The sequence below is a fragment of the Scyliorhinus torazame genome, chromosome 25 (genome assembly GCF_047496885.1).
Source record: "Scyliorhinus torazame isolate Kashiwa2021f chromosome 25, sScyTor2.1, whole genome shotgun sequence".
Lineage (NCBI taxonomy): Eukaryota > Metazoa > Chordata > Chondrichthyes > Carcharhiniformes > Scyliorhinidae > Scyliorhinus > Scyliorhinus torazame.
In genome coordinates, this window is record NC_092731.1 from 37,347,955 (window position 1) to 37,373,895 (window position 25,941).

The 25,941-nt window shown below is 45.8% G+C and overlaps 1 protein-coding gene across 3 annotated transcripts in view; it reads right to left on the bottom strand.

Annotated features, from left to right (window-relative positions):
- Window positions 1–25,941, bottom strand: part of supt5h (SPT5 homolog, DSIF elongation factor subunit) — a 76,540-nt gene that overhangs the window by 33,201 nt on the left and 17,398 nt on the right. For 2 of the 3 annotated variants that reach the window (XM_072490314.1, XM_072490315.1), the window contains exons 2-5: window positions 13,918–14,019; window positions 10,490–10,685; window positions 9,438–9,503; window positions 2,813–2,824 (exon numbers count right to left, since the gene is read on the bottom strand). In XM_072490314.1, coding sequence (XP_072346415.1) covers window positions 2,813–2,824; window positions 9,438–9,503; window positions 10,490–10,685; window positions 13,918–13,998 — 355 coding nt within the window. In that variant the 5' untranslated portion in view covers window positions 13,999–14,019. The remainder of the gene's footprint in view (window positions 1–2,812; window positions 2,825–9,437; window positions 9,504–10,489; window positions 10,686–13,917; window positions 14,020–25,941) is intronic. The other variant, XM_072490316.1, reaches the window with a different exon arrangement.

Consider the following 25,941-nt stretch of genomic DNA (forward strand, 5'->3'; position numbering starts at 1 on the left):
AACAAACCTGTTGGACTTCAACCTGGTGTTTTAAGACTTCTTACTGTCCTCTACAGCAAGTACGAGAAAGTAATTTTCTGTTTTTGTTTCAGATTCCAGCCGCCGCTGTAACTTGCTTTTTTAAAAAAAAGTTTAGAATACCCAAATTATTTTTTCCAATTAAGGGCCAATTTAGCATGGCCAATCTACCTATCCTGCACATCTTTGGTTTGTGGGGGTGAGATCCACGCAGAGAATGTGCAAACTCCACACGGACAGTGACCCAGAGCCGGGACCTCGGCGCCGTGAGGCAGCATTGCTAACCACTGCACCTCCGTGCTTACCGTAACTTGCTTGTATCGAGAAAGCAATGGGTAGATACGGGGGCCTGAACCCCTTTTCTAATTAATGCATCTCAATCCAGACAGAGAACAAGTATTCCAGAAGAGTTGCCATTTTGAATTTGCCAGTTTATAAATCATCCCATATTGATCCAATGCAATAAAGATGCCAGGCAGAGAAGGCGAGGAAAGAGGGAAGGCACTGGGACATTCTCATAGCCAAGTCAACCAGCTCTCGGGGCTTCACTTATGAGACAATACTTGCCAGAGGCAATTCGCCCCTTTTCAGAAGTGGCAAATACCTGTGGAGAACTCCCAGAAAGGAGGGGGGGGGGGGAAAACACCACAAGTTGATTTATCCAGGAGCAACATCTGTGGGAGGTCACAATCCAGATTTACCATATTAAGGAAATGTTAATCAATCATCACGGGCATTGAGGGCAGCACGGTAGCATTGTGGATAGCACAATTGCTTCACAGCTCCAGGGTCCGATTCGATTCCGGCTTGGGTCACTATCTGTGCGGAGTCTGCACATCCTCCCCGTGTCTGCGTGGGTTTCCTCCGGGTGCTCCGGTTTCCTCCCACAGTCCAAAGATGTGAAGGTTAGGTGGACTGGCCATGATAAATTGCCCATAGTGGCCAAAATTGCCCTTAGTGTTGGGTGGGGTTACTGGGTTGTGGGGATAGGGTGGAGGTGTGGACCTTGGGTAGGGTGCTCTTTCCAAGAGCCGGTACAGACTCGATGGACCGAATGGCCTCCTTCTGCACTATAAATTCTATGATGATCTATCACAAAACAGCATAAATTAAGATCTGAAAACATCATCGCATTCATTTAAAAATGATTTAGATTCCCAAACTGGAGATATTTACCACAGGCTGGGCTCTAACACTGGGAGACGACAAAAAAAATCTCATGTTGTGTAGCCATTGGCTAACCAGCCAGTGTGTGTAAGCGTCCGGGGAAAGGAATGCAGATGGCGCAGTAAGCGATTCCTCGTGCTGGGAATTCTCGTTGCGGAGTCAAGAGGTGGATGCAGAGTAGCTCATCGAAGGGAGGAGGCAAAACGGATAAACATGAAGCACTGGTGGAAACCTGGGGCCGGGATTTCCATCACCTTTGGGTGAGTCGTGAATGATGCAAGATGGATTATGATTGGTATGCTCCATGAATGAAACACCGACAAACAACCCACATTCGGGTACCAAAAATGCGATATCCCAACCCGTGCTGGATTTCTATCGTAGTCCGTTATTCAATTGATAAAGCCATTTCTTTGCTGGAGATATCGGAGGCGAAACCAAAGATATTTGCTACGAAAGTGCTTAGTCTCATTCCGAATCTTTTTTTTTTGTGTACATGTACACTAACAGCACCCAGCCCTGCTTCATTGACACCTGTCTGAACTCCTCCGCGGTCTCCAAGTTGGCAGACTGCTTGCCCGAGGTCCAGTACTGGATGAGCAGAATTTTTCTCCCCTTAAACGTTACGGAGACCACGGTCTTCGGACCCCACGACCAACCCTGTTCTCCGGCCCTCCCTATGGTGATTGAGGATGAACCAGACTGTGCACAACAATAGTGCTATATCGGGTCAAAAGACGAGCTTTTAAGTACATATCCAGCAACATTTCCACTTGGTGACACCATTAACCTCGGTAAGTTCAGTTGGTGAAATTCATAATTCCTTTGATATTCTAACATCCTCCTGCTCTACCCTCTGTAAATCTGAGGCCACCCAAAACTCTGCTGCTTGTGTCCTTACTTGTCCCAAGCTCCCGCTCATCCGTCATCCATGTGCTCGCTGGCCGACATCTGCTCCCAGTCAAGCAACAGCTCCATTTAAAAATTCTCCTCCTCAAATCCCTCCATGGTCTTGCACGCTTCATCTCTGCAACCCCCCAGTCCTCTCTACCTCCAGATGCTCCCTAAAACCCAATCCATTTGACAAAGCTTTCCAGCTTTCTGCCCTTTCCGGCTCGGTGTCAAATTTTGCTTGATAATGTGCCAGGGAAGCAGGACGCTTTATTACGTAAAAAGGTGCTGTAGAAATACAAGGTGTTGTTGCTGAATTTAATTATGTGGCAGTGGAACTTGAACCATGACCGAAACAGTCCATCGAGCAAAAAGACATTGGTGTTGCTTGTAGGAAAGCAAAGATGGATCAGTGTGATACAACATATAAATCAACCGCAAGCTTGCATATATAAACGCACCTGGGCCTTGAATTTACCCTGTGCTAATATTAAAACTGGAATATTTCAGAAATTAATGCTTTTTTTTTTACAGTCTATCAATATTGCCCATTCTCCTCCAACATTCTCCAATAGAGCCCCCGCTGTTACGCCAATAGAAACGTTCATGCAAACTGATTCATTAGAATAGAATTCCGTCAATATTCACACAGCGCAGTTTCAAAGCCCTGAATAACTCGCGAGCCACCGGCCAATGTGTGTCAAACCCAAAGCAATGTACGGAAGCATGCACGTACCTTCAATTTCTTCTGTTGAGAAGGCAACACAGTAAACAGCCAAACAATATCACCAAAATCAACCACATGGTGAATGGGGAAACAAAAAAAAAATGTAAGGACAAAAAAATTAAAACATGGCACATAAGCAGGAATGTATGATGCACAATCAAAACAGAAATGAGAAATACACACGGGCAAAATGGACATGCTTTCGACGAGAACGCCCGCAGACTGAGATGGTAAACTACTCTTACACTCGGGCTTTGATTAGGCACACACCCTGTTAAAGCAACATTCTTGGTTTTCGAACAACATTCCCATTCACCTATTTGATCACGGCGATTGGAATGGAGCTCCAAATGCCTGGGTAGCTAAGGTTTACCTGCAGCAGGGACACCTACAGCTGCCAATGTATATTCTGTGGTAACTAACAGTGAAGCACTCCTATGCCTTCGACACACACACCAAATCCCCCAGCTGACACTTTGAATTGGTAACATATACAGGGCAGTTTGTGCTATTGACAGCAAACCCAAACTCCAGGACAACCATAGGACTCCTACAGTGCAGGAGGCCATCCAGTCTGCACCAACCCTCTGCAACAGCACCCTACCTAGGCCCACTACCACGCCACCACCCCATAACCTCACCTAACCTGCACATCTTTGTGACACTAAGGGGCAATTTAGCGTGGCCAATCCACCCAACCTGCACATCTTTGGACTGTGGGAGGAAACCCCACGGAGATACAGGGAGAAAGTGCAAACTCCACACAGTCAGTCACATTATGGGGCATGCAGGCAGGAGGAAGTGCACCTCGCTGACAAGACTTTTAATATGTGCATATTTTACGAATAAAAGCACTGGTTTGGTAAAGACTCTGGCACATCCATTTGGTAGAAGTCTATCATTTTGCAGCTTTACATGGTACATGTGCACCAACATAGTTCCAAACTGTTGACCTATCTAGGAAGGCAAAGGTATCACCCAACTGCAGGCCTAGACCGAGGGAAGAATCTAACTGGAAGATGTCCATTTGAATCAGAGACGTTTATCTTTTAAACATTGTTTTACTTACCTCTTTCCCGGGTGGTTGCTTGTGTGCGAGGTATTTATATATTCACCATTTATATTTGTTGCATATTTAATTATTATTAATAAAAGTTAACTGTGTTTAAATTTATAAACCTGGTGACTGTAGTTATTGGGCAGCCAAAGACTTATTTTTTGAACATTAAGAGTTAATTTCAACTGTGTTTCAAGTCCGGGTCAAGTGGGGCTCGCCCAGTGTATCGTGACACCAGTAACACACACACAGGGACAAATACAGGCTCATTGTGTAAATGAGCGCACAGAATTTAGAAACAAAAGTAGAGAGAGACTTTTTTTGAAGTGTGTTTTCTTAGGTTCAGTTGCCCCTTAGACAGTAGCTAAAAGGATCAAGCGTAAACATTAAACGGGTCATTTAACATGTAATAAAATGAATGACCACATAATTCCGTCATTTAATCCAGCTCGATGCAGCTGAAGCACTAAAACTTGTGATCCTTGAAACTAGACAAATCTACTTGGTGACCTCAAACTGACTGCCGTGGTGTACAGCAATTACATAAAGTTGGGTTTATAGCTAACTTTTAGAAGTATGGATGATCGATCCCATTTAATCACATCCTTTCAGAATACCAATGCAGTTCATAAGATATAGGAGCAGAATTAGGCCACTCAGCCCATTGAGTCTGCTCTGCCATTCCATCATGGCTGATACTGTTACTTGCAATGTTACAGACCTACAATGTTACAGACCAAGAGCTGGATTGTGAAATCAGCCAGAGTATCTCCTCCCTGGAACACATGACCTCGGAGGGGGGAGTTGGCAATTTAGCCTCCCGAGCCTAACACCCTCAATGTGATCAACGCTGATCCCAATCCTGGCCTCAACTCCACCGTCCTGCCCGTTCTCCATAACCCTTCAACCCATTCCCAATTAAAAATCTGTCTAACTCCTCCTTAAATTTACTCACTGTCCCAGCATGCACCACACTCTGGGGGGGCGAATTCCACAGATTCACAACCCTTTGGCAGAAGTAGTTTCTCCTGAACTCTGTTTTAAATTAGCTACCTTATTCTAAGATTCTGACCTCTCGTTTTAGAATGCCCCACAAGAGGAAGCATCCGCTCCACGTCTACTTTATCCTTTTAGCATCTTGTATGCCTCAATTTGATCGCCCCTCATTCTTCTAAACTCAAGAGAGTATAGGCCTAAACTGTTCAACCTCTCCTCGTACGACAAGCCCCTCAGCTCTGGAATCAATCTGGTGAACCTCCTCTGAACTGCCTCCAATGACAATACATCTTTCCTCAAATAAGGGGACCTAAACTGTGCCCAATATTCCAGGTGCGGTCTTACCAATGCCTTGTGCAGCTGCACCAACACTTCCTTACCTTTATACTCTATTCCTTTTGCTATAAATGCCGAACATTCCATTCGCTTTCTTTATTACCTGCAGTACCTGCATGCTCGTTTTCTGTGATTCATGCACGAGGACACCCAGATCCCTCTACACGGAGCTCCCCGAAGTCTCACCCCATTTAGATAATAAGTTGCCTTCCCATTTTTTTGTCCAAGATCCATGAACACTCTCTTATCCACATTAAACTCCATCTGCCACATTTTGGTCACTCTCCTAACCTAGCTATATCCATTTGTAAGGTTATTTTCTCATTGCAACTTACTGTCCCACCTATTTTCTGTCCTCTGCGAATTTGGCAATAGAACCTTCTATCCCTGTATCCAAGTCATTAATATAGATTGTAAATCGCTGGGGCCCCAAGGACCGAACCCTGGGCACCCCACTAGCTGCATCTTGCCATCCAGAAAAAGACCCATTTATCCAACTCTCCGTCTCCTGTCCGTCAGCCAGTCTTCTATCCAAGCTAATAAGTTACCCCCTAATCTCATGTGATCTCACCTTGTGAATTAACCTTCTGTGCGGCACCTTATTAAACGCCTTCCAGAAGTCCAGATATACTACATCTACAGCATCCCCATTATCCACTTTGCTTGTTACATCTTTGAAGAACGCTAGCAAATTAGTCAAACATGATTTGCCTTCATAAAATCACGCTGACTCTGATGGGTAGCGCTTTGGCTATCGAAATGTCCTGATATTACATCCTTGATAATTGATTCCAACAATTTTCCAACAACAGATGTTAAACTAAATGGTCTGTAATTTCCCACATTCTGCCTCCCTCCCTTTTTGAATAAGGGCGTTACATTCGCATTTTTCCAATCCACTGAAACCTTTCCTGTGTCCAGTGAATTTTGGAATATCATAACCAATGGATCTACCATCTCCGCTGCCACTTCCTTTAACACCCTAGGATGTTGGCCATCAGGCCCTGGGGACTTGTCTGCCCTTAAACGCAGAGTTTGTTGAGTACCGTTTCCCTATTGATGCTGATTGTTCCAAGTTCCACCCTTTCTCTTACCTCTGAAATGCCCGTTCCTATAGGAAAGGTACTAGTGTCCTCCACCAAGAAAAATGAGGCAAAGTATTGATTTAGCATCTCTGACGTTTCTGTGTTCCCCCCCACCCCGATTAACTCACCAGTTTCATCTTCCAAGGGGCCAACATTCACCTTAGCTTTTGCTATCCTTTTTGATATTGTGAGCTAGTTTTTTTGGTAATTTACCTTAGCTTTTTTTGTTACTTTTTTAGCATCTCTTTGGGTTTTTTTCTTTTTTTGAAAGTTTCCCAATCCTCCAGCGTACCACTGGTCGTTGCAATATGATATAGCTTAGTTTGTGTCTTTATTATGTCTTTGACGTTGTTTAGCCATGGATGTTTTTCCAATTAAGGGGCAATTTAGCGTGGCCAATCCACCTAGCCTGCATATCTTTGGGTCGTGGGAATGAGACCCATGCAGACACTTTGCATTTAGATACAGTTTTAAAATTTGTTTTAATGTTAAATTTCTCTTCTCTCCTATAATTCCTTGGTGCATGAAGACATTCAACTGTTCTGTCCCTCACTTCTATTTTCTGGTAACCATCCACTACATTGCTAACCTGCACGCTTACCTCCTCATTTAAATTGGGTTTTCTACATTCCCCTACAACTAACTAACCCCCCCCCCCATTTAGAACATAGGAACTAGGAGCAGGAGTAGGCCATCTGGCCCCTCAAGCCTGCTCCGCCATTCAATGAGATCATGGCTGATCTTTTGTGGACTCAGCTCCACCTTCCGGCCCGAACACCATAACCCTTAAGCCCTTTATTCTTCAAAAAACTATCTATCTTAATCTTCAAAACATTTAATGAAGGAGCCTCAACTGCTTCACTGGGCAAGGAATTCTATAGATTCACAGCCCTTTGGGTGTGAAAGGATTTAAACCCTTTAGTTTAAAGCCCTATCTAAAGCCCTAGTCACGTGATTTCCTAGGACTCTGGTCCCAGCATGATTCAGATGAAGACCATCCCATCGGAACAGGTTCCCTCTTCCCCAGTACTGGTGCCAATGTCCCATAAATTCAACCCCATTTTTCCCACACCAATCTTTGAGCCATGCATTTACCTCCTTAATCTTATTGACCCTGTGCCAATTAGCTCGTGGCTCAGGTAGTAATCCAGAGATTATTACCTTTGTGCTTCTGCTTTTTAATTTAGCTCCTAACAGGGCGGCACGGTAGCGCAGTGGTTAGCACCATTGCCTCAAGGTGCCGAGGACCCGGGTTCAATCCCGGCCCCGGGTCACTGTCCATGTGGAGTTTGCACATTCTCCCCGCGTCTGCGTGGGTCTCACCCCCACAACCCAAAAAGATGTGCAGGGTAGGTTAAATTGGCCACGCTAAATTGCTCCTCAATTGGGAAAAAGAAGAATTGGGTACTCTAAATTTAGAGAGAAAAATATTAGCTCCTAGCTCTTCATACTCTCTTAGCAGAAGCTCTGTCCTTGTTCTACCTATGCCGTTGGTACCTACATAGACCACGAAAACTGGGATCTTTACCCTCCCACTCCAAATTCCTCTGCAGCCCAGATGAGATTTCCCAAACCACAGCACCAGACTGGCAACACAACCTTCAGGATTCTTGATCCTGGTCACCAAAAACAGTGTCAATGCCCCTATCTTATACCATCCCCCGTTTCTTTTTTCTGCCCCCACTTGAACGGCCCCCTGTACCACAATGTTGTGGTCAGTTCGCTCATCATCCCTGCAATCTCTGTTCCCGTGCATACAGGGAGCAAGAATCTCAAACCTGTTGGACAGGGACAAAGGCTGAGGTTCCGACTCCTCCTGGATCCCTCTAGCTGCCTCACTCTCCTGTTCCTGACCACTGGCTGAATTCAAGTTAGTTGGCCTAAGGGGGTGCGATTGCCTCCTGGAACACAGCGTCTAGGTACCTCTCCCCCTCCCAGATGTGTTGCACAATAAGCTTCACATTCACCTAACAAGCAGAGAGACCACACTGAAAATGTTTAATCTGAATGAAACAGCTCCACTCTCTCGGCTCCAAAATTCAGCTTCAGCTGCCAACATTATCACAGAGACATCCCAGTTCCTGTCAGGCTTCCTCACCCGCGAGGAGTTAAATAGCTCCTGGAAATACCACTACTGAACAATGCCATGACCTCACCATGACGGGGATAGGAAGGGTACCTGGCTCAATCTAGACCACCTGTTCCCTTCTATTGTCTGCCATAGATTCCCGAGTCTCGCACCTACAGCAGGTCTTGGAATAATTATTAATTATAATTATTATTATTAAAGCAGTATGAGGAAATGCAGAGAATGAGAGATGGAGAGAGAGTAGCCAGACGGAAGGAGACTTACAGAAAGAAAGAAATGAGTGAAAATATGTGGGGAAAGAGAGGAGGCAGGGAGAGCAAGAGTAGAAAACACACTGGAACGGGAAGACACTTAAGAGTGGGATAGAAGGAGAGACATAGTTACAGGCAAATAACTTTTAAAAAAGTATATATATTTTCCATCAACTGGTTGCCATCTCAAGGCTAGAGTCTAGTCCAGGACTAGTATGCGAATGTGTTACTCCACCTGTGAACAAGCTGATTAAATAGACTCTGACAAATGCTTCTGCCTATTTAACGTGGTAACTATTAAGTTAATGTGAATACCAGCAATGCCCTCAATTAAATCAATCTCTAACTTGTAAACATTTTTTTGAACAGACATAATTCCCAACTGTTACATTTTTTGGTTACTGTAAGTAATGAGGTCTTACAGGTGAATGCAGAATACAAAGCCGCTTATTTTATACGTTGCGTTTACAAAATAACGTGCACTGGCCTAGCACACAACAAACCAGAAGAGGGGCAGCATGGTGGCACAGTGGTTAGCCCTGCAGCCTCACGGCGCCGAGGTCCCAGGTTCGATCCCGGCTCTAGGTCACTGTCCGTGTGGAGTTTGCACATTCGCCCCGTGTTTGCGTGGGTTTCACCCCCACAACCCAAAGATGTGCAGGCTAGGTGGATTGGCCACGCTAAATTGCCCCTTAATTGGAAAAATGAATTGGGTACTCTAAATTTTTTTTTTAAAACCAGAAGAGATGGGAAAAGCCACGTTTGCGCTAAGTTATTCATATTTCAAACTGCCGTCAGAAAAGTACATAAATGGACAAACCTTTCTCAAGGATATCCTCGGCTCCATCCTCCCACTGATCTTCGTCTTCATATTCATCGTCCACATCTTTTAGGAAGAAGAACAAAAGTTCAATTTTTCCTGATATTCAATCAACCCACGTTACCTTTTGAAAGAAGACATTTGAGCTTTATTAACCAGCGCAGTATCTTTCTCGGCAATCACCTCCATGCCTTTGGGAATGATTCTTAAGGGTGTGGAGGTGGTACCTGTCGAATGGATTGTTAGGGAGAAATCAGTTTAGGAGGGAGTGCTTTAAACCTAAAAATATTCGTATCCAAATGAAAATCACATCTGTCAACAGAGCAATGGAGGGTGGGCAGACAGAGGGTCTACTATCAGAACAGTTACGGAAGGAGAGCAGTTATATTGCTAGGCCTGAGGTACAGAGCTTTTCTCCCAAACGTTTGAATGATTGCTGAATCTTTTATGTTAAACAGAGCATTGAGCTGGCTTGCCACCTCCTTAACATGAGGACGGTTCCAATGAAGTGCATGAACCTTTTAAATTTCATCTGGCGCACAACTACCGTAGGTGTGAAGCCAAAGCAGCATAAGACTGCCTCCTGCCAGTGCTCAAATGCTGTTGGGTAAATTGTGCCTTCACTGATTCACATGCTAGTTACACGTGTGTGCTTTGACGTGAAGTTTTATGTCAGCAAGTGTGGATAGCATAACTGGCTCATTGAAATAGAATGCATCTTTTCCCTGCCACTGTTATATCCTTTCCTTTCAATAATCAGATAAGCATGTCTTTACTTTTTACACATTAGCAATGTTTCAATAGAGTTAAGAACAAGCACACGGAGAAATGGTGCAAATTCCAGTGAATGTGTTGCAAAGATGAAAGGTGTGTCATTCTCTCACAAAAATGTGACAACTCTAACAAAACAAATACGGCCAAGCTGAAAAGATATTCTGCAATACTGCAAACATTCGCAGACTATAAATAATGCAACTCAGTAATGAAACAAGATGATCAGAACCCCCTTATCAGGTATGTAATCATCGAAAAATACAAGGCGAGTTCAGTACCAGCTTCATCCAAGATGAATCCTCCATGTCGTGGTTTCTTCTTGGGTCGGTCATCATCTTCTTCTTCGTCATACTCTTCCTCTTCCTCCTCCTCCTCCTCTTCCTCCTCCTCCTCATCCGCTTCTTCAGCCTCTTCTTCTACCTCCCCTTCGCCCTCTGCTTTCTCGCTGCCCCTACTGGCTTGCTCTTCCTCCTCCTAATGACAATAAGAAGGGTCAATGACAAGATAGACACTCGGTAAATTAAGAGGTAGCAGGGAATCTGTAAAAAAATAAATCAAAGTTAAGAGGCTGCAAACATCTAGATAGATGGAGCAGGCGGAGGCCCTTTTCCTAGAAAACACCTGATAAGAGCTATTTTATGAAAGGAGGGAAACGCTCAAAATATTTCCACTTGTGTGAGACACCAATAACAAGGCATAGATTCAAGAATCACTAATAGAACAAATAAAGAAGTTGGGAGGCACTTCTTTACACAGAGAATTAAAAAGCCACACCCCAAAGCGGTTGGAGCAGATAGCCATGATGTATTTAAGGGGGCATCTGATATACATTTAAGGCAGTAGGGAATAGAATACAAGGGTAAGGTAGGAAGAGGCAGGGAGAACACCCACGTGGTGTATAAATGCCACCACAGAGTGACTTGTTTGAATGTACTGCCCAATCTACACAATCCTGAGGTACAGTATAATCAAACTGGAGACCCCCATGTTTATTCTACTATAGCAGAACCTGCCAGTGAGATTTTCTGTACGTGTGATAAACACCAACACCATAATCACACATTTTACCCTTCCAAACTGGAGCTTTATTTAGAAGGGAGGTTGAGCTGCATGGCACTCGTACAAGTAACTATTCTAAAAGGGTTTGGAAAGTGTGTCAGAGAAGTTTGGGGTGGTGAGATAAAAGAGAGAGAGATTATAGCACAGGTAAAAAAAGATGGATTTTTAGGAGACTTTTGAGGCAGAGAAAAGGCTTTACAGGCAGATTTCCAGAGGGCAGGCGTCTGATGACGGACTGAATGCAGCAGTGGGCCAGCAGTGATGTGAGGTCGGGGAGCGGAGAGCATGGGTGGCAATGTAAAGCTGCACAAGGTTTCTCCAGACAGCAGGTTGAGAAAATGCAAAGATAATAAAAATGGATCTCATTCATTCAACAGGGCAGAGTGAACAAGCAGATCATGCAAAAAAAAACAAGTTAAAGAGTGCGGAGACCATTGCGTGGGACAGGACACTGATGAGTGAATGATTCCATTAGCTATGGCTACTGGGGACTGAAGACGGTGAGTTAAGATCAGTCCTCGAGATGATGCGGACTGGATTCAGATCTCTTTCTTTTTTTAAATGTTTCCAATTAAGGGGCAATTTAGCGTGGCCAATGCACCTTACCCTGCACATCTTTGGGTTGTGGGGGTGAGACCATGGGGAGAATGTGCAAACTCCACACGGACAGTGACCCAGGGCCGGGATCGAACCCGGGTCCTCGGTGTCGTGAGGCAGCAGTTCTAACCACTGCGTCACCGTGCCGCCCTGTGTACTCAGTACGCTGAATGGTGGAGCGGCCTCAATCAGCTGCCTCCTCCTGTTCCTATTTCTTAAGCTGTGCTCTGGTTACATAGAACATAGAACGATAGAGCGCAGTACAGGCCCTTCGGCCCACGATGTTGCACCGAAACAAAAGCCATCTAACCTACACTATGCCATTATCAGCCATATGCTTATCCAATAAACTTTTAAATGCCCTCAATGTTGGCGAGTTCACTACTGTTGCCGGTAGGGCATTACACGGCCTCACCACTCTTTGCGTAAAGAACCTACCTCTGACCTCTGTCCTATATCTATTACCCCTCAGTTTAAAGCTATGTCCCCTCGTGCCAGCCATTTCCATCCACGAGAGAAGGCTCTCACTGTCCACCCTATCCAACCCCCTGATCATTTTGTATGCCTCTATTAAGTCTCCTCTTAACCTTCTTCTCTCCAACAAAAACAACCTCAAGTCCATCAGCCTTTCCTCATAAGATTTTCCCTCCATACCAGGCAACATCCTGGTAAATCTCCTCTGCACCCGCTCCAAAGCTTCCATGTCCTTCCTATAATGAGGTGACCAGAACTGTACGCAATACTCCAAATGCGGCCCTACCAGAGTTTTGTACAGCTGCAACATGACCTCCTGGCTCCAGAACTCAATCCCTCTACCAATAAAGGCCAACACTCCATAGGCCTTCTTCACAACCCTATCAACCTGGGTGGCAACTTTCAGGGATCTATGTACATGGACACCTAGATCCCTCTGCTCATCCACACTTCCAAGAACTTTACCATTAGCCAAATATTCCGCATTCCTGTTATTCCTTCCAAAGTGAATCACCTCACACTTCACTACATTAAACTCCATTTGCCACCTCTCAGCCCAGCTCTGCAGCTTATCTATGTCCCTCTGTAACCTGCTACATCCTTCCTCACTGTCGACAACTCCACCGACTTTAGTGTCGTCTGCAAATTTACTCACCCACCCTTCTGCGCCTTCCTCTAGGTCATTGATAAAAATGACAAACAGCAACGGCCCCAGAACAGATCCTTGTGGTACGCCACTTGTAACTGAACTCCATTCTGAACATTTCCCATCAACCACCACCCTCTGTCTTCTTTCAGCTAGCCAATTTCTGATCCACATCTCTAAATCACCCTCAATCCCCAGCCTCCATATTTTCTGCAATAGCCTACCGTGGGGATCCTTATCAAACGCTTTACTGAAATCCATATACACCACATCAACTGCTCTACCCTCGTCTACCTGTTCAGTCACCTTCTCAAAGAACTCGATAAGGTTTGTGAGGCATGACCTACCCTTCACAAAGCCATGCTGACTATCCCTGATCATATTATTGGTTACATCCCATTTAGTGATTTCCGACAATCCCCAAACACCACCACATGAATTTGGTTTGCTCACTGAAGACTTTGTGAAGTGTCAATTAATACAGCAGCAGCGTACCCCACCTAGAGTTCAGAAACTAAAAAACAAAAATGACTTGCATTTGTGTAGCACCTTCCATGATCACAGGGCGTTCCCCAAAGCACTTTACAGCAAATGAAGTACTTTTGAGATGTCGTCACTGTTGCAGTATCGGAACATAGGGTAGATCTTTTGTCAGTTCCCACAACACGGCAATGAGAATATAATCTGTTTTTGTGATGAAGATTGGCCAGCATGCGTGGGATAGCTCCTCTCCTCTTCAGGACAATGCTATGGGATCCTTCAAGTCCACCTGAGCTGGCAGGCAGGGCCTTGGTTTAATGCCTCACCTGAAGGAGTATGTGTAGCACTCGCTCAGCAATGGAGTGTCAACCTAGATTCTTGCATTCAATACTTCATTTTCTTCAAATACAAAAGTATCTCACTGCGCAAGATTTGAACATTTTCATGTACCTCATTTTCCTCCTGCTCCTCTGCCTCGCTGCTGCGGGAACTCTCATCGTCGGTGAAGTTGCTACCTTCACTGTCAGACATCCTGGAGCCTCAGTTGAAAACCTGAAATGGGAAGGAACCTTAAAATAAGACACATGATTTGCGCAACGTCCTATTGAGGTGCTTCTGTGGTTTTGTATGCAATATTTCACTTGAGTGCACAAAAGAACGTCAGATGGGAGGGAGGGGAAAGTAGAAGTTGAAGGCTCTTTTCAACAAGGTACCCCTGAGAAGCACACAAAAATTAAAATCACTAAATTGGACAGTGGACCAAAACAAGCAGTATTTGAGGACGTGAAAGAGAAAGACTTAGCATTGCGGTCAGTGACCTTTCATCAGGACTGGCATGTGAATGACAATCCGATTTGCTCCATCTCCCAGCTGAATGAGAAAACTTCTGATAACTGCTCAATGCACACTCCCAATGGGGCAGCACGGTAGCACAGTTGCTTCACAGTTCTAGGGTCCCAGGTTCGATTCCTCGCTTGGTCACTGTCTGTTCTCCCCATGTCTGCGTGGGTTTCCTCTGGGTGCTCCGGTTTCCTCCCACAGTCCAAAGATGTGCAGGTTAGGTGGACTGGCCATGATAAATTGCCCTTAGTGTCCAAAAAGGTTAGGTGGGGTTACAGGGGTGGGGTGGAGGTATGACGAACCTGTATCCCAGATCTCTTTGTTCTGTAATTCTCCCCAACTCCCTATCATTAACTGAGTAGGTCCTACCCTGATATGATCTACAAAAATGCATCACCTCACATTTATCCAAATTAAACTCCATCTGCCATTCATCGTTCACTGGCCCAATTGGTCAAGATCCTGTTGCAACCTTCTTCACTATCCATTATGTCACCAACCTTGGTGTCATCTGCAAACTTACTAACCATGCCTCCTACATTCTCATCCAAATAATATATATATATATATATATATATAAAACAAATAACCGATCCCTGAGGCACACTGCTGGTCACAGGCTTCCAGGTCGAAAAACAATCCTCCACAACCACCCTTTGGCTTCAGTCACCAAGCCAATTTTGTACAGGAGCAGTGCAGGAGGGGGCCATTCGGCCCATCACGTCTGCACCGACACTCCAAAAGAGCCCGCAACCTGGGCCCACTCCCCCACCCTATCCCTGTAATTAACCCCACCTAATCTACACATCTTTGTTCACAAAGGGATAAATTAGCACGGCCAATCCACCTAACCTGCACATCTTTGGACTATGGGGGGAAACCCATGCAGACACGGGGAGAACGTGCAAACTCCACACAGCCAGTCACCCATGGCTGGAATTGAACCCGGGTCCCTCGTGCTGTGATGCAGCAGTGCTAACCACTGTGCCACCATGCCGCTGGAAGGAGAAATATATATTGTTAAAACTGAATCCTTGCACAGAATGTACCTGTGCATTAAAATACAATGGTATAAGACCATAAGATATAGGAGCAGAATTAGGCCATTTGCCCCATCGGGTCTGCTCTGCCATTCAATCATGGCTGATATGTTTCTCATCCCCATAACTCCTGCTCCCCTTATTAATCAAGAACCTATCTATCTCGGCGGCATGTGATGCAGTGGTTAGCACTGGGACTGCGGCGCTGAGGACCCGGGTTCGAATCCCGACCCTGGGTCACTGTCCGCGTGGAGTTTGCACATTCTCCCCATGTCTGCGTGGGTTTCGCCCCCACAACCCAAAGATGTGCAGGTTAGGTGGATTGGCCACGCTAAGTGGCCTCTTAATTGGGAAAAAAAATAATTGGGTACTCTAAAAAAAAATTTTTTAATTTTTAAAAAAAGAACCTATCTCTATCTTAAAGACACTCAGTGAATTGGCCTCTACAGCCTTTTGTGGCAAAGAATTCCACAGATTCACCACCCTCTGGCTGAAGAAATTCCTCCTCATCTCAGTTTCAAAGGATCGTCCCTTCAATCAGAGGCTGTGCCCTCGGGTGTAGTCTCCCCCACAAGTGGAAACATCCTCTCCACATCCACTCTATCCAGGCCTCTCAGTATTCTGTAAGTTTCATTCAGATCGCCCCCTCATCCTTCAAAACTCCATTGAGTACAGACCCAGAGTCCTCAATCGTTCCTCATGACAAGCCCTTCATTCCAGGGATCATTCTTGTGAACCTCCTCTGGATCCTTTCCAAAGCCAGCACATCCTTCCTTAGATACGGAGCCCTAAACTGCTCACAATACTCCAAATGGGGTCTGACCAGATACTCAGACGCACATCGTCCACACAAACCTGATCTAGGACTCCCAGGACCTAGGGACCCAGGGCTGCAGTTCCTGTTCTGTCCACCGCAGCTTCTGGTGCTGCAAGGGCTACAAAACTTCTGGCCAATCAGATTGACTGGCAGCTTTCCAAGGCAGGGCTTTCTCGCAGGTGAGGGGTAGAAGTCCCATCTCCAGCCAATGAATGCTTGTTGGAGCGTGTACCCGCTGTGGGGCAGGCAGTAATGGCAGGGATGTGTTCTCCAAGAACTTTTCAAATGGCAGGAAAGGGAAACCCCCGACCATCCTCGAATTCCCACCCCATGAAATTGCTCAACGGTAGCACACAGACATCGAAATGCAGTTTCGGCACCCTGATTACAATCAGGAATGATAAATAGATGGAGTTAGTTGATCGCTCACTGAAAACACAGAACAGTACTGGGCAAACCCCAGGTGATATTTTAATCATTCATTTAATGGCTGTAATTTCATTCTTGTTATTGTGCTATATTGGTCAAGGTGACATCTCTCTTTCACCCATTGGATAGTGCAGTAGGCAACCTGTATTGTTTCTCGTGCGTGGGGTTACAAGAACGTGCTATTTGGCTTGCAGCACACAAACCCATGTACTACTTAAATTTGCTTTGTGTGGCCCCTTGTTCCGCACTGTCACCAATCACTGTTTGTCGATGTACCATTTGTCAATGTTCTCTGTTGATTATTCCTTTTGTCTACTATGTACGTACTGTGTACGTTCCCTCGGCCGCAGAAAAATACTTTTCTTTGTACTTCGGTACATGTGACAATAAATCAAATCGAATCAGGTGAATTTCCATTCTTAGCAAACTGACTATTAAATGGAGCACTAATGGAGTATTGTAATGGCGCCTCAAATATGAGGACTGGATTTCTGTTCCAGAGGAAAAAACACAATGGTTGAAAATACACTGATTTCCATACTCTGGAAGTTATATATTGACTGATCCAGTTTGTCAGGCAATCTTTCAACAGAGAGGCATCAATTCTTTTGAAATCCTCATGTCCCAAATTAAGTACACTGTATTGAGCATTAGCTATGAGGAGCGGTTGAATAAACTCGGTTTGTTCTCACTGGAAGGACGGAGGTTGAGGGGCGACCTGATAGAGGTCTACAAAATTATGAGGGGCATAGACAGAGTGGATACTCAGAGGCTTTTCCCCAGGGTAGAGGGGTCAAAGGTTTAAGGTGCGAGGAGCAAGGTTTAGAGGAGATGTACGAGGCAAGTTTTTTTACACAGAGGGCAGTGGGTGCCTGGAACTCGCTGCCGGAGGAGGTGGTGGAAACAGGGCCGATAGTGACATTTAAGGGGCATCTTGACAAATACATGATTAGGATAGGAATAGAGGTATACGGACCCAGAAAGTGTAGAAGATTTTAGATTAGACGGCAGCATGGTCGGCGCGGGCTTGGGAGGGCTGAAGGGCCTGTTCCTGAGCTGTACTTTCCTTTGTTCTTTGAGACCATTTTTCTCTAATCTTCTCCCATTATTGGAAGATATGCAAGTGTATTTTGACATGGTTCAAGAACACAAGTTCCCAACAGATTATAACATCATTTTCTATGGTGGGCCGGCTAGTCTGTGACAAAGAACAAAGAAAAGTACAGCACAGGAACAGGCCCTTCGTCCCTTCAAGCCTGCACCGACCATGCTGCCCGTCTAATCTAAAGCCTTCTACACTTCCAGAGTCCGTATCCCTCTATTCCCACCCTATTCATGTATTAGGTAATTTGGACATTCTGAATTCTCCCTCAGTGTACCCGAACAGGCGCCGGAATGTGGAGACTAGGGGCTTTTCAGAGTAACTTCATTGCAGTGTTAACGTAAGCCTACTTGTGACACTAATAAAGATTATTTGTCAAGACCCGCCCCTTAAACGTCACTATCATACCTGCTTCCACCACCTCGCCCCGCAGCGAGTTCGAGGCACCCACTACCCTCTGTGTAAAAAAAACATCCCTCGCACATCTTTATTTTAAAAAATAAATTTAGAGCACCCAATTCTTTTTTTCCAATTAAGGGGCAATTTATCGTGGAGAATTTTAGCTATGAAGAGAGATTGGATAGACTGGGGTTGTTTTCCTTGGAGCAGAGGAGACTGAGGGGGGACATGATTGAGATGTATAAAATTATGAGGGGCATAGATAGAGTAGACAGGAAGAAACTTTTCCCCTTGGTAGGGGGATCAATATCCAGGCGGTATAGATTTAAGGTAAGGGACAGGAGGTTTAGAGGGGATGTGAGGAAAAACCTTTTCACTCGGAGGGTGGTGGGAGTTTGGAACTCGCTGCCTGAAAGGGTGGAGGAGGCAGAGACCCTCATAACATTTAAGAATGATCCCAGGGCAGATAAGGCTATGGGATAACGGCGCTGAGGACCCGGGTTCGAATCCCGGCCCTGGATCACGCCTATCCATGTGGAGTTTGAACATTCTCGTGTCTGTGTGGGTTTCACCCCCACAACCCAAAGAGGCGCAAGGTAGGTGGATTGGCCACGCTAAATTGCCCAATTGGAAAAAAATAATTGGGTACTCTAGATTTATTTTTAAAAAGGCTGTGGGACAAGTGCTGGAAATTGGGATTAGTCTGGCACAGACATGCGTTTTGTGTGCTTCAGACCTCGCTAACACTATGACGTGACTTTACTTTATCTCAATCTCTCTCTCATAGAATCCTACAGCGCAGGAGGCCATTCGGCCTATCAAGTCTGCACCGACACTTCAACTTCAAAAGATCACCCTACCTCGGCACAATCCCCACCCCATTCCTGCAACCCCACCCTATGGGGAAATTTAGCATGGTCAAACCACCTAAACTGCCCATCTTTGGACTGTGGGAGGAAACCTGAGCACCCGGTTAAACCCACGCAGACATGGGAGAATGTGAAAACTCCACACAGTCACCCGAGGTCGGAATCGAACCCAGGTCCCTGGCCTTGTGAAGCAGTGGTGCCAACCACTGTGCCACCGTACCACGCCGTAAAGTCACACAACATGGAGGGTATGCTCACTGAGAAGGCGGAACTTTGGCTACACCAGGATTGTGCATTTGGCAGGAGGGGTAACAGAGAGGAGGAAGGTCCTTGCCCTTTTTGACCAGATGACATGAGGCCTCGTGGGATCCGGAGGCAACATTGAGGACTCCCAGGACAACTCCCTCTCAAAATGTATACCACTGTGCCGCCACCTCTGTCAGTGGGACAGGATTTATTTTACTTGTCTTTCTTTTATAATATTAAGCTCAGTCTCCATTGACGTCACAGTGATTACACATCTCATCAATCTCTCAATTTTACATTTACAGTCTCGCAAATGAATCCTAAACATATCTCTCGCTACACGTGCAAAAACTTTGAATATCTCCACTGTACACCTGATTCCGCTGCAGAGTGCTGCCTCCATCCACCAATTCAACCCACCAAAGTGTGAACAGACAGAAACCGTGTATTGTCAAATTATTTTTCCGGAATAAGAACTGACATTCCTCTTAATCAACCCTAATTCCTTCTTCCAAACATAACCAGTTTCATATGTTAATTGCAACATTTGCAACTCCAATATCGAGTTGTATCAAATTAAAACACCTATGGTATGGAGGGAAGATCTTATGAGGAAAGGCTGAGGGACTTGAGGCTGTTTTCGTTAGAGGGAAGGTTAAGAGGTGACTTAATTGAGGCATACAAGATGATCAGAGGATTGGATAGGGTGGACAGTGAGAGCCTTCTTCCTCGGATGGTGATGTCTAGCACGAGGGGACATAGCTTTAAATTGAGGGGAGATAGATATAGGACAGATGTCAGAGGTAGGTTCTTTACTCAGAGAGTAGTAAGGGCGTGGAATGCCCTGCCTGCAACAGTAGTGGACTCGCCAACACTAAGGGCATTCAAATGGTCATTGGATAGACATATGGACGATAAGGGAATAGTGTAGATGGACTTTAGAGTGGTTTCACAGGTTGGCGCAACATCGAGGGCCGAAGGGCCTGTACTGCGCTGTAATGTTCTATGAAGATCGTTCTTAAGAGTAAAGTACGTTTTGAGGCTTATTTAAGACTTTTCTCGAATATATTGCAAGAGTTTAGTTAACTTTTCTCTTGCAAGCACACCAACGCCTTGGATGTGTAATTCTTTGTGCACAATAAGAAAGCACATCAATCCAGAAATCACAAACTACTTAAAACAGATCAAATTGAAGATTTTTGATACAAATTGCAAGGGTGAAAGAAAAGAGGATTACAAAAATAATTCAAGTGAGGGACTGAGGAAGTGGAGGGGCGAAACTCGGCACCAGTGAGAAAACGAGAGACACGGGGAGAATAATTGGGATGGAAGAAATAAGTGAGTCAAAATGAATATAAAAATAAATGAGAACATTTAAAGTGATCAGAAAGAAATATGCAAGAGGTCACACGGACTGGGTCAGTTTCAAAAACTTGCCAAAATATCAGTCACCTGATTTTCTAATGCGGATATATCTCAAATGTATGATTGTCAGAAAACAGTTTACATCTGGCTGTCCAATTTTAAAAGTTTGGCCTTCTTGCCGAGTTATAGAATATTACAGCACAGAAAGAGGCCATTCAGTTCATCTCTGCAAGAGCCACTTTCCTCCTAGCCCTGTACATTGTCTCTCTACGGGATCTTATCCAATTCCCCTTTGAAAGCCACAGTTAAATTTGCCTCTGCCACACGTTCGGACAGTGCACTCCAGATCCTAACCACTTGCTGCCTAAAAATAGGGGTTTTCCGCGTTTCACCTTTGGATCTTTTGCCATTCACCTTATATCGGTAGCCTCTGGTTGTTTGGCATCCTGACAGGGTGGATGTGGAGAGGATGTTTCTTCTTGTGGGGGAATCTAGAACTCGGAGTCACTGCTTAAAGATAAGGGGTCACCCATTTAAAACGAAGGTACGGTAATTTCTTTCTCTGAGGGTTGTAGTCTTTGGCACTCTTCCAGAAAAGGCAGCGAAAGTAGGGTCTTTGAATATTTTTAAGGCAGAGATGGATGGTTTCTTGGTAAGGGGGTGATAGGTTACTATCAGATCAGCCATGGGCAGCACAGTGGTTAGCACTGTTGCTTCACAGCACTGGGGACAGGGTTCGATTACCGGTTTGGATCACTGTCTGTGCGGAGTCTGCACTTTCTCCCAATGCCTGCGTGGGTTTCCTCCGGGCGCACCGGTTTCCACCCACAAAGTCCCAAAAGACGTGCTTCTCAGGTAAATTGGACATTCTGAATTCTCCCTCAGTGTACCCGAACAGGTGCCGGAGTGTGGCGACTTGGGGATTTTCACAGTAACTTCATTGAACAATAAAGATTATCTACTTAAATGAGCCTGAGGGCGCTGGTGACGGCACCGCTGCCGCTCTCGCCGACAAGGTACACCACGAGTCCGGTAGTGGCGGAAACGCTAAAGATCTGGGGGCAGTGGAGACGACATAGGGGTGAGATGGGAGCCTCGGTGTGGTCCCCGATCCGGGAGAACCACCGGTTCGTCCCAGGGAGGATGGATGGGGGGTTTCGGAGCTGGCATCGGGCAGGGATCAGAAGGATGGGGGCCCTGTTTATAGACGGGACGTTTGCGAGCCTCGGGGCGCTGGAGGAGAAGTTCAGGTTACCCCCGGGAAATGCGTTCAGGTATATGCAAGTGAGGGCGTTTGTGAGGCGGCAGGTGAGGGAATTCCCGTTGCTCCCGGCACAGCGGATCCAGGACAGGGTGCTTTCGGGTGTATGGGTAGGAGAGGTCAAGGTTTCGGCGATATATCAGGAGATGAAAGAAGAGGTGGAGGCTTTGGTGGAGGAGCTGAAGGGCAAGTGGGAGGAGGAGTTAGGGGAGGAGATTGAAGAGGGTCTATGGGCGGATGCCCTGAGTAGGGTCAATTCCTCTTCCTCGTGTGCCAGGCTTAGCCTGACACAGTTTAAGGTTATTCACAGAGCGCATATGACGGGGGCAAGGCTGCGTAGGTTCTTTGGGGTGGAGGATAAATGTGGGAGGTGCTCGGGAAGCCCGGCGAATCACGTCCACATGTTTTGGTCGTGCCCGGCACTGGAAGGGTTCTCGAGGGGTTTCGCGAGGACTATACCCAAGGTGGTGAAAGTCCAGGTCAAACCAAGTTGGGGGCTGGCATTATTTGGGGTGGCGGACGAGCCGGGAGTGCAGGAGGCGAAAGAGGCCGGCATTTTGGCCTTTGAGTCCCTGGTAGCCCGGCGGAGGATCTTGCTGTCATGGAAGGACACGAAGCCCCCCAGTGTGGAAGCCTGGATAAATGACATGGCAGGGTTCATTAAGCTGGAGAGGATAAAGTTTGCCCTGAGAGGGTCTGCGCAGGGGTTCTTCAGGCGGTGACAACCGTTCCCTGACTATCTCGCGGAGCGCTAGAAGGAGCTCAGTCAGCAGCAGCAGCAACCCAGGGAGGGGGGGTAGGAGGAGGGGGGTATTTCTTTCGGGGGGGCGGGGGGGGGGGGGAATATTTGGGTGGGTGGGGTGGTTTTTTTTTTCACAGGTAGTATTTGTACAAACATAGGGGGGGGTTAATATGTGTGGGAGAAACCCGTTGTATAGGTTCTGTACTATGTTTGCTTGATTTTTTAGAATTTACAGTGCAGAAGGCGGCCATTTGGCCCATCGAGTCTGCACCGGCTCCCGGAAAGAGCACCCTATCCAAGGCCAACACCTGCACCCTATCCCCATAACCCAGTAACCCCACCCAACACTAAGGGCAATTTTGGACACTAAGGGGCAATTTATCATGGCCAATCCACCTAACCTGCACATCCTTGGACTATGGGAGGAAACCGGAGCACCCGGAGGAAACCCACGCACACACGGGGAGGATGTGCAGACTCTGCACAGACAGTGACCCAAGCCGGGAATCGAACCTGGGACCCTGGAGCGGTGAAGCATTTGTGCTATCCACAATGCTACCGTGATATGTTTATGTTTTGTTTTGCTCTTTTATGTTACCGGGGGGGGGGGGTTTAACTGGTTGAAAAACTTTGAATAAACATATTTTTTTTAAAAAAGATTATCTACATAAATGGCGCAGCAGGCTCAAGGAGCCAAATGGCCTACTCCTTGTTCAAATGTTCTTGCATTCTGCTTCTGAACGGACTGACATCAAGGCATGCTTCCAAAGGATTCCCCTTCCGAACTTTGCTCAAGTGATTTCCCACATGCAAAGCTGGTTAATGAATTTTGATGGGCTGCGCAACTATCGAGAGCATCATATGCAATCCTATCCACATCCAAATACTTGCACAAATAGAGAAGAGGTAACTGGGTAGGAAACGGCCGACGTCAGCATCTTAACCTGGAAGCAGTAAGATAATCTGAAAGTTCCCCCACAATGAGATGAAAGCTTCCATGGTCTTCGAAACACATTTTTCCTTTGTGGGCTGTGATAACATTCAGCAAAGAAGGTGGTCATTCAAGAAGCCCACACAATTGCCTGGGGAACAAAATCAGCACTCTCTTCTAATGCAGTATAAATTGTTGTTCCCATGTTACATTTGGTAGTTTTTGGCAAGCTATGCAAATAAGTGAAAGATGAAAAGCTTTGATTGCATATATCTTTTCTCACAACAATTTTGGAAAGTGTTCCTTAAATCAATAAGTGGCTGTTTTTTTCTCATTTTTCCCCAAAAACCGTTTTCTTCGAAGTTACCATTCAGTCCAACTCCACCAACATTTCTGGCAGTGTTTCCAGATCATAACCTAGTACGTAAAAATATATTTCCACTCTGGGTCTTGTTAGCAATCGTTTTAAATATGCAATTTAAGGGCACAGTTTCTCCCTCTCTATTCTGTTCATTGGTTATTTGAACACGAATTAAATCTCGGCTCAGCCTTCTTTGCTCAAAGATGAACAATTCCAACTTCCGAAATCTCTCCACAAGCTCCTCATCCCTGAAACCATGCAAACAAACGTCCGCTGTATTTTCTCCATGGCCTTGATATCGATAACTAGCATTAGAAAGCTCTAACTGGGAGGCACGGTAGCACAGTGGTTAGCACTGTTGCTTCACAGCACCAGGGACCCAGGTTCGATTCTGGCTTGGGTCACTGTCTGTGCGGAGACTGCACGCTCTCCCCGTGTCGGCGTGGGTTTCCTCCAGGTGCTCCGGTTTCCACCCACACGTCCCGAAAGACATGCTTGTCAGGTGAATTGGGCATTCTGAATTCTCCCTCTGTGTACCCGAACAGGCGCCGGAATGTGCTGAGATGGGGGTTTTCACAGTAACTTCATTGCAGTGTTAATGTAAGCCTACTTGTGACACTAATAAAGATTATAACTCACTTACCTACACGTGCAATTTTACTTCAGAGCGGTATCTAATTACAGCAAAACATCTTCAAACTCCCAAATCAAAAAGCGAGGAGCTACCGAGGGCCCCTCAATGACATGACCCGAACACACAGCTTCAGTCTCTTTCGCTCGTCTCTCTCTCTCCAGTCTCTAAACTCTCCCGTCTCCCTCTCCAGTCTCCAAACTATCAGTCTGTTTGTCTGATATCCAGTACTGGATGGGCAGAAATGTCCTCCTATTAAATATCAGAAAGACTGGACCTATTGCCTTCTGTCCCTGCTACGAACCTCCTTCCCTAGCCAGACTCCACCCCTCTCCCTGGTCACATTCTGACATTGAACCAAACTGTTTGAAACATCGGGTGTGTTATATTTGACTCCGAGATGGGCTTCTGGTTACTTATTTATACTTTACAAGTACTTCATTAGACGTAAAGCACTGTGAAACCGGTGGGTGCAAAAAGGCGCTATATAAATGTAAATATTTCTCTTATAGCCCTGCTATCACCAAGACTGCTCATTTCCACCTGCGTGATGCTGCTCAATTCTGGTCTTGCTTCAGTACAAATCATTGCTGAAACCATCACGTGTTTGGTTAACTCCAGATTTAACTATTCTGTTGTACCCCTGGCTGCACTCTCACATTCTACACTCCAGAATCTTGACGTCGCCCAAAACTTTGCTGCCGGTGTCCTGATTCACACCAAATCTCATTCACCTCTCATCAGCGAAACCAGCCAAACGAAGTTTCAAAATTCTCATCTTGTCTTTGTGAATTACCTCCAGCCCTACAACTTTCCAAGATATCTGTGCTCTTCCAGTGTTGACCTCTCCAGCATCCTGTTTAAATCATTCCACAGTCAGTGGCCGTGTCTCCAGCCGCCGAGGCCCTATACATTGGAAGTGTCTCCCTGAACCCCTCCACTTCTCTTTTAAGATGCTCCTCAAAATCCACCTCTTTGACCAAGAATTTTGTTAATTCGCTCGATTATTTCATGAGGCTTGGGTGTTAAGATTTGCTTTGATGCTTCATTATGTTGAAGGTAGGAGAGGAACCTAGGAGCAGGAGAGGACATTCCACCTTCAAGCCTGCCCTGTCATTCAGTATGATCGTGCCTGATCTGATTGCGGTATCAACTACACTTCCCTGTCTTCCCCCATAACCCGTGACTCATTTGTCTACCAGAAATCTGTCCAACTCGGCATCGAATAAATTGAATGACGCAACCTCCACTGCTCTCTGGAGGAGAATCCCAAATACAAATGACCCCCCCCCCCCCCCCCAAAATAGAAAATGTTGCTCATCTCAATCTTAAAACTTATTCTTAAACTGTGTTCCCTGGTTCTAGTCTCCTCCACAAGTGGAAACAGCCTCTGGGTGGCCACCCTATCAAGTCCCTCGGGGTCTTGTATTTTTCAAAAAGA